This window comes from Gallus gallus, chromosome 34 (assembly GCF_016699485.2).
Source record: "Gallus gallus isolate bGalGal1 chromosome 34, bGalGal1.mat.broiler.GRCg7b, whole genome shotgun sequence".
Lineage (NCBI taxonomy): Eukaryota > Metazoa > Chordata > Aves > Galliformes > Phasianidae > Gallus > Gallus gallus.
This window is the reverse complement of record NC_052565.1, coordinates 458,656-467,494: the sequence shown is the minus strand read 5'-3', so window position 1 is coordinate 467,494 and position 8,839 is coordinate 458,656. Positions and strand designations below refer to the sequence as shown.

General features: G+C 53.0%; 1 protein-coding gene across 1 annotated transcript; it reads left to right on the top strand.

Annotated features, from left to right (window-relative positions):
- The first annotated feature begins 1,542 nt into the window (after nt 1-1,542).
- SMARCD1 (SWI/SNF related, matrix associated, actin dependent regulator of chromatin, subfamily d, member 1) lies at nt 1,543-8,627 on the top strand. The gene is made up of 13 exons (XM_424488.8): nt 1,543-1,728; nt 1,870-2,057; nt 3,224-3,266; nt 3,363-3,485; nt 3,757-3,879; nt 4,372-4,488; nt 4,819-4,920; nt 5,018-5,179; nt 5,292-5,389; nt 5,819-5,954; nt 6,288-6,410; nt 6,645-6,746; nt 6,970-8,627. The coding sequence occupies exons 1-13, from the start codon at nt 1,561-1,563 to the stop codon at nt 7,021-7,023; spliced, it is 1,539 nt and encodes a 512-aa protein (XP_424488.3). The 5' UTR covers nt 1,543-1,560; the 3' UTR covers nt 7,024-8,627.
- Nucleotides 8,628-8,839: the final 212 nt, after the last annotated feature.

Below are 8,839 nucleotides of genomic sequence, written 5' to 3'. Positions count from 1 at the left end.
CTTAGGACCCCACAGCTCCTAAATGTGGGTTGGATGAGTGGACAGGGACTGAGCTGCCAGAAAGGAGCTCTGCAGAAAAGGGCATGGGTCTCCTGGTGGCCAACGGGGTAACCATGAGCCAGGAGTGTGCCCTGGTGGCCAAGAAGGCCAATGATTCCCTGGGGTGCACTGCACAGATCCTGGCCAGCGGCGTGAGGGAGGGAGGTGCACCTCCCCTCTGCTCTGCCCTGGGGAGGCCACAACTGGAGCACTGGGCTCGGTGCTGGGCTCCCCAATTCCAAGCAGATAGGGAACTGCTGCTTGGAGAGAGTCCATCTCTCAGCTCAGCCCTTCCTTTCTCCCCTTCTCTGTGTCCCTCCCAGCCACTTCCCAGCCTGCCCAAAGGCTCCTGCCGGGCTTTAAGCCTCACTTGAAGTTGCTGCATCTGAACAATACGGAGCAGATAAGTTCCACTGCTTCTCCTCACCATGAATATTTCATCAGGCAGCCAGGCGCCAAGGCTGTCAGAGGTGGCATTACATTATAACTGCACGGACAGCGGATGCTGAGACAACAGCTAATGGCTGTTCTCACAGCATCGTGTTTTCCACCGAGGTCAGGAAACACCGAGTTTGGTGGAAAAGGTGCCAACATCTCCCCGCTTCTCAGTCAACAATGCCACGCACTGTACAGGACAGCCTCCTAAATGGCCCATGATCATCACTAATTGCTTAATTAATACTTGCGGTGTGACTGCTCTCTTGGTTTTTGTTCATGGATTAATGCAGGCTGGATGCAGGTCCCTCTGCTCTACGAACAACCACGAGGATGAGTGCCCTGGGGATAGGGAAAGTAATGCTAATACTTGCAAAAAGCGGCCTTTAATTCAGCGCTGTGCCTCCTGCAGCAGCTGCTGAGGGAGGGAGGAATCCTCCTCCAAGCATCCCCAGCCCTGAGCAGAGCAGTCCCAGACAGGGGCACAGAGCACCTGTGAGAATGGGGCACCCAGGGCACCCACACCCCCACTCAGCCACAGCATCGAGGCTCAATGCCATGAGCACTGCCCCCAGGACCCTGCACCCCCATACACCTCCCCACACTCCACACACCTCCTCAGGACACTGCCCCTTCCCACACCTCCTGCATCCCCCCCCACAAACACCCCATCTCCTCCATGGTCTCTGAAACCCCCAAACCCAACACTCTCCCACAGCCCTCTCCAAATCCTCTGCCCCCCCCCTCCACTGCCCTCCCTACAGCCTACACCCCTCCCCCCCCAGGACCTTGCTATACCCCCGTGCACTCCTCCCCAGGACTCTATTCCCCCACAGTAGTAATCCTTGAGCCCCCCCAGGTCCCTTCACGCTCCCATACTCCTCCCCAAGACCCCCGCACCCCCCGGGACCCCGTCCCTTCCCCCCTCTCCAGTCCCTACTGCCCCCACCCCCCGCTTCGCACCACCGGCAGCTCCTCCCGCCGGCAGAGGGCGCTCTCTGCAGACGGTGCCGCTCTACGGCGGTGTCCGCGCGCTCTCTATGTCAGAGCTCCGGTTCCGGCCCGCTCCTCTTTGTGCTGGAGAAGATGGCGGCGCGGGCGGGCTTCCAGTCGGTGACTCCCAGCGGTGGCGGCGGCGGGGCCGCTGCCGGGGCCGGAGCGCTGGGACCGGGCACGCCAGGCGGGCCGGTGCGCATGGGCCCGGCCCCGGGACAGGGCCTATACCGCTCGCCGCTGCCGGGGGCCGCCTACCCGGTGAGGCAGGGGAGGGGCCGGCGGGGGCGTGCGGGCCGCTGCGGGGCGGGGCGGGGCTGGAGGGTGTGGGGGCGGCGGGGACGAGGACGGGGCCGGCCCCCCCCGGTGGGCACTGGAGCGGTTTTCTTCTTCCCCCCGCAGCGCCCCGGGATGTTACCGGGCAGCCGCCTGGCGCCGCAGGGCCCCTCCATGGGGCCGCCCGGGTACGGCGGGAGCCCGGCAGTGCGGCCCGGCATGGCGCAGGCCGGCCTGGACCAGGCCCGCAAGAGGCCCGCGCCGCAGCAGCTGCAGCAGGTGCAGCCCCAGGCAGTGCCCAACCGCAACCACAAGTAAGGGCGGGGGGCGCCGGGGGGCTCAGGGCGTCGCCGGGGCAGCGGGGGGCTCTGGACATCCTTGGCCATCCTCAGGGCAGTGGGGGGGATGGGAGCTCAGGACATCCCCAGGACAGCAGGACTCCTGGGGTATCCTCGGGCATCCTTTTGGCAGCGGGGGGTTCTCAGAGCAGTGGGTGTCAACAGGGCAGTGGGTATCAACTGTGATCCCCGGTAATGGGCTTAGGATATCCTTGGGCATCCCGGAAATAGGAAGGGTCCCGGGAGAGTGGGGGCCCTCGGGTCTTCCCCATGCTCCTCCAGGGCGGTGGAGGGATCAGGACATTCTTGGGCATCCTCAGAGCAGCAGGGGTGTTGAGGACATCCCTGGGACAGCAGAGGAGTCTTGGGCACATTCTTGGGTGTTCCTATGGCAACGGGGTTCCTCAGGACACCCCGAGGGCAAGGAGGAGTCTCAGGGCATCTTTGGGTCCAAAGGGTCTTCAGGGCATCCTCTGTGCATCCCCAGGGCAGTGCGGGTGCTCCAGACATCCCCAGGTGGACGCAGACACATTGCTTCTCTCCCCACAAAGCCCCACGGCATGAGATCTGTGATTTGGGGTGTGGGCAGGCACCACTGAAATCAGGGCGAGCTGCAAGTCCTCTCTGAAGGGGCAGTCATTGACTTGGTGTCATAGCAGCACAAAGCTTTTCTGTGTGCAGGGACAGGCCTGGGCCTCTCATTGCTGCTTTTGTTGTTGGGTGGCTGAAAGAGACTTTGATGTTCTTGTGCAGCTTCTTCTCTGGTAGAGGGGATCTTCCAGCAGATAAAAGAGTAATGTGCGGCTGCTGGACAAGAGCAAGTTTACGTTTAGTTTCTAGCAGTACAATGTGATGCCTCGGTGACATTGGTAATGCATCCCTGAGTCTCCTAGAAAAGTCTGTCTAAAGCAGATTGAGCCATAAGCCCCTTGGGTTGCTCTGTCAGTGCTTCCTTTCCAGTGATGCGGCCCTGCTTTCAGTGCTTTCCTTGGGGATGTATTGAGGTGATCAGCTGCTGCAGGGCTGAGAGCACTGCTGACGTTGTGATCCTAAACCAGACAAACCTCATCTCGCTCCTTTTGTGAATGTCCATTGTTAATTAGCACAGTGGTTGCCATTTTAATGCGCTGCTTCCTTTCCAGTGCTAAAAAGAAGAAGATGGCAGACAAAATTCTACCTCAGAGGGTGAGTGGCGTGTGCAGTTGACAGCCTCTGCTGATACAGAGATGTGGGGGAATCGACAGTGATTTGCATTCTTGATTGGCTTGTGCTCTGCTGTAGATTCGTGAACTTGTGCCTGAGTCTCAAGCTTATATGGACCTGCTGGCCTTTGAAAGGAAATTGGACCAGACGATCATGAGGAAACGCTTGGATATCCAGGAGGCTTTGAAACGACCCATTAAGGTAGGCGAGGGATGTTTAGAGACTTACTGTAATCAGGAGAGTAGGAGGGCTCTGAAGATTGTGTCATATCCCTGTAAGCATATGAAGAATCGTAATGCTCAGGACTTCAGTGGGGGGTCAGAACCAAGTCTGCCTCTCTCTGTGCTGTTTGTCCTGAGAGAGTGGATATATGAGGAAAAGAAGAATATTAAGCTTTGTTTTAACAAAACAGAAGCAAGATTCTCACCCCTTTGCTTCAGAATGAATACTGAGCTGATGCTTTTTCTTGTAGCAAAAGCGAAAGCTACGCATTTTTATCTCCAATACCTTCAATCCAGCCAAGTCGGATGCAGAGGATGGTGAAGGAACTGTGGCCTCCTGGGAGCTTCGAGTAGAAGGACGGCTGCTAGAAGATGTGAGTGTGAGACACCCAACCACAGAGTTGATTTTATGGGTCTAGAATTGGCAATTGAACCAGTTTCTTAGTGTCTGGGAGTGTAGCTAAGGGCTTGATATCCTCCTTCATCTCTGTTTTCCAAGGAGTCTGATGGTGACGAGACCGAGAGCCCAACTCGGAGACCGATGGGTATCCCCATGGCAGAACATGAGTTATACAAAGTTCTTATAGCTATAAGAATTAATGGTGAGAGCCGATCAGTGGCACTTGTGTACCCTGGCTCTTAGAACCAGGGCACTTGCATTTTATGTAATTGCTGAGTAAGTTAATTCCTCCAAGCTCATCTTTTATCTCCAGTCTTTCACCATTTTTGACTTGGAACTTGATTTTCGAGCATGTATTGATGAATGTAAGTGTTCACAACTTAAAGGAACACTGTCGTGCACCTTGCCTGTGCTTGAGTCCTGGAACTTGCTCTCCTGACTCTCTTCCTTCCTGTGTTGCTTGCAGTCTGCTTTGTCCAAATATGATGCCACCAAACAGAAAAGAAAGTTCTCATCCTTCTTTAAATCTCTGGTCATTGAACTTGATAAAGACCTCTATGGCCCTGACAATCACCTGGTAGAGGTGAGCTTGCTTCTTTTTGCTGTATTATCTCTACAGATGGGTTGCTGTTCCAGCAGACTAAATTTGTATGTAATTAGTAACTTGTGAAGTGGGGTATTTAAGGCTTTAACAAGTGGCTGGGAGCCAGGGCTGAATTCTCTTGAATTCTTAACTTAGCTTTTCCCCTGACTTGCCAGGGCTCTGGATAAATGCATTAACTCTTGTTTCAAACTATAAATGGGAATGAGATGAATCTTCTGTCGTGGGTGAGGTTGGGTGGCAAGCAGCAGGAGCAAAAGAAACCGAGTGTGTGGGTACAGCTAAATCCCAGTCCTGTTGCATGTATTCCAGTGGCACAGAACTGCTACAACTCAGGAGACAGATGGCTTCCAGGTGAAGAGGCCAGGAGATGTCAACGTGCGCTGCACTGTCCTTCTGATGCTCGATTACCAGGTGAGATGTTGGATAGCAGTGCTGGGCATACGTAGCATTTGCTTGGCTGTGTCTGTGGCCATCATCCCATCTCACCTCTCTGTGCTTTTTCTTTCAGCCTCCCCAGTTCAAACTGGATCCCCGCTTGGCTCGTCTCCTTGGGATCCACACTCAGACTCGCCCAGTGATCATCCAGGCTTTGTGGCAATATATCAAGACCCACAAACTCCAGGACCCCCATGAGCGGGAGTACGTCATTTGTGACAAATACCTCCAGCAGGTAACAGGATTTGTGGTGGGAATGAGCAACTGCTTCAGCTTTTCCTGGTCAGCAGGCAGCCGTCTCTGGCACAGCTCCTGTTCCTTCCCTTAGCCCTGTGTTTCTGTCACAGATATTTGAATCCCAGCGGATGAAGTTCTCTGAAATTCCACAAAGGCTTCATGCACTGCTTATGCCCCCAGAACCGATCATCATTAATCACGTGATCAGGTGAGGCTGCTTTACTTGGCTTTGTGTTTCTAGAAAGAAGAGAGGAAAGGATGGATGAGGCTGGCACAGGAAGATGATGTGATGTGCTCTGATTTTTCAGTAGTAGTTTCCCTGCATTGCCTGCCATTATTTCTTTACACAGGAATGGGCACCTCTGACACTTAGTGTATCTCCTCTTTCACAAGGAACTCATACTGCCCTTGCATTACAAGTGTGTGGGTAGAAATTTGCTTGGAACAATCATTTGGTCCATGTGCAACAAAGACATCAATAAAGCTTTGCTGTTTGGTGTTAGAGCTGAAGCTAACGCTGGCTTGGCTTATCCCTGCTGACAGTTCTTTACACTGCCTCACCCTAGAGTCATGATTTGATGTGATGACTTCTTGAACTACTCACTCTTTCTGGTTCCTTTCTTGTGGATGCCCCCAGTGTTGATCCTAATGACCAGAAGAAAACAGCCTGCTATGACATTGACGTGGAGGTGGATGACACCTTGAAGACTCAGATGAATTCATTCCTGCTATCAACTGCCAGTCAGCAGGAAATTGCTGCTCTGGATAACAAGGTAGGAAGAGCTCCTTCAGGTCTGCCGTCCTCATTGCTAGATAGGAGTGTGTCTGTGGAACAAGATGAGCTCTGAATGTGACGGTTCAGCTTTGCTCTGTTGGGCATTTGGGAACAATGGTTAGATAGGTGGCTTTACCTGGAAGTAGAGTTTTAAAGCAAATGGTCAGTGGAAAAACCGGTAGCCTTTAGAGCAGGAAGTTGGGAGCTGTGAGTCCTATCTGATAAGTTAGCCAGAGAGTATAAGAATTCACCTTCACGTGTTGGATCTCTTTATGTTTCTCTGATATTTTTCCCTATTCAGCAGTCCCGATGCTGTGCTTCTCTCCTTCAGATCCATGAAACAATAGAGACAATTAACCAGCTGAAGACCCAGCGTGAGTTCATGCTGAGCTTTGCCCGAGATCCTCAGGGCTTCATCAATGACTGGCTCCAGTCCCAGTGCCGGGACTTGAAGGTAAAAGCTTTTCTTGTGTGGAAGGTGGATCCAGTCACATGCTTCCCTCATTATAGCTAGCTCCCACAGAGAGAGAAAGGCAATTTCCTGCTCAGAAAGCAAGACTTGAACTGAAATCAAACATAAGGACCTGACCTGACTGAACTGAAGTTTCTTTGAGGCAAAGGGGGTGCAGTTTTGTTCAGCACAGAGCTTTCGTACTCCCTGAACTGCTTTGTCCTTTGTGCTTTCCAGACGATGACTGATGTTGTTGGGAATCCTGAAGAGGAGCGTAGAGCCGAGTTCTACTTCCAGCCATGGGCTCAGGAAGCTGTGTGCAGATACTTCTACTCCAAGGTGAGTGTCCCCAGGCAGGGTTCCCTTCCAGACCCAGTGCCTCAGTGTACCTGTTGCTTCTTGGGGCTGATGCCCTGGTGAAAAGGGGCAGCGTTAAGCTTTGCTTTCAGACACTGCGGGTGCATTGTGATCCCAGTTTGTGTTCAGCCCCATCCAGATGGGCGCTGTAGTACTTGAACACTGAGCTGCTGTCTGTGTTAATGCTGCAACTCTTCTCTTCCAGGTCCAGCAAAGACGGCAGGAGCTGGAGCAGGCCCTGGGAATCCGCAACACATAGGCCCTCATCTCCTCCCCAACCAGAAGGCGTCAGAGCTGCTTGTGGAGACAGGGTGCTGCAGAGCACGCAGTTAAGGCTCATGTAACCACGCTGTGGTGCCAAGGCCTGCACCGTCATCCATCCTGGCATTGTCCCTGCTGGGGCAGCTCTAGGACAGCTGGGGTCTTCTGGGGTGTGGCAAGCAGACAGGCCCCAACAAGTACACACTTCTACCTGGTTTTCTTCCTGACTGTTGCCTTGTCAGTCCCAAGGCTTCCAAGAGCCTCCCCTTGACTCCGTGCTGCCTGTAGTGTCCCCAGTAGCCAGTATGAATGCTGACTTGGAGTTCAGAAACTCTTCCTCTTCCCGTTCCTCTTCAACTAGCATCTAGTTGTGGCACACGTGAGAACTGACTCTGGGAAGCCAGGATCGGCTCAAAGGGTGGAGTTCTGTGGCTAGTCTGGTCTCTGCCTCTGTTAGTAGCAAGGTACCAGGAGATGGAGTGGGCAGGATGCTGACATACCTCCAGCCCTCCCCTCCCTCGCTGGGAGGGGGCTGCTGCACTGGGCTGCCTCACAGGTCACTCTCCTCCTTGAGGAAGTTACTGGACTGTATAGAGAATTGTTTCTTCCCTTGTCCCCTTTTCCCTGTCCTGCTCCCTTTGCGTTTATGACAGACTGCTTTGAGCTGGGAATCACAGGGGAGATGAAGCATTGTCTTACTGCAGAGATGTGGAAGTGCTGGAGAGCTGAGAAAAAGACTCAGCTTATGGTTCCAGCAAGCCAGCTGGCTGCTCGCTTTCCCTGTAGTGGGGAGGGAATGCAGCAGCTGCCCAGTGCAATTGTGCAGGGTATTGTATGCTCATTCCTTTGGGACAGTTGCCATGTGTCATTTGCTGTGGGGACCAGAGGCTCCTTCCTGTGGATCTGGGAGTGTGGATCCATGCCTTGGGAGTGGAGGTAGCCCCAAGCATATATGAGTTAGCTGATGTTTCTATGCTGAAGCTCCTGTGTTCTTTAGTCAAGTTATGGATCAGGAATGTACCAAGTAGACTTTCTTTACCATGGGAGTAGCAGCCCTTATGCCTCTTCATGGGATTATTTACTAGTGAACCAGTGGTCAGGTGTAAGAGAAGAACCTCTCTCAGCCTAGATCTCAGTATTTCTGCTTGGAACTGCAATGCAAATGGACTGTAATGCAAAGTTGGTCACGTTCTCTTGGAACAGCTGCAAAACCACATTGCTGACAACCCCCCCTCATCCCTGCACCCGGCTGGGCTGTGGTTGGGAAGGTTGCTATGATTTTGGGAGCCCTACTCGTGTCTGTGTTCCCACATGTCTGTGAGTAATAGACCCTCCCCTTCTCCTTTGCCCCCTTTTGAAACTGCTCCTCTGTGGTACTGGGGTGAAGGTCTTGGTGCTGACAAAGCAGCCCACTGACTCCTCAGGGTAGTTGCACATGAAGGATGCTGAACACTGCGTAGGCAAACATAGCTGTTGCAGAATAACTGCTTTTCTTAACTATTACGTTGGTTGTTTTTTGTTTTTTTTTCCATGGACCAAACTTTTTTTTTGTACTGTATCCTTGTAGATGTCACCCAGTTTTAATAAAAGCCTGTGAAGGAAGCTGTCCTCCTTCAGTGCTGACAGTACACTTTCTCTCAGCAGCTGCCTTGGTGGATGACAACTCGTGTATTTGCCTGGGAAGGGAGAGGATTCATTTCACTTTTTAAACAAAGCCAGCTGGTTTAAGGAGCTGCAGAGAAAATGTTCTTCCCATTTTAGCCTTTTGCACAGTGCCTTTCTTGAAAGGATCTGTGGCTGATAGAGTCCACTGA

Excerpts from the sequence above, each read along its gene's own strand:
- SMARCD1 (XM_424488.8), top strand. The coding sequence starts at position 1,561 with ATGGCGGCGCGGGCGGGCTTCCAGTCGGTGACTCCCAGCGGTGGCGGC. Across the intron at positions 3,880-4,371 it reads AAGGACGGCTGCTAGAAGAT|TCTGCTTTGTCCAAATATGA; the intron begins GTGAGTGTGAGA and ends TGTTGCTTGCAG. Across the intron at positions 4,489-4,818 it reads CTGACAATCACCTGGTAGAG|TGGCACAGAACTGCTACAAC; the intron begins GTGAGCTTGCTT and ends CATGTATTCCAG.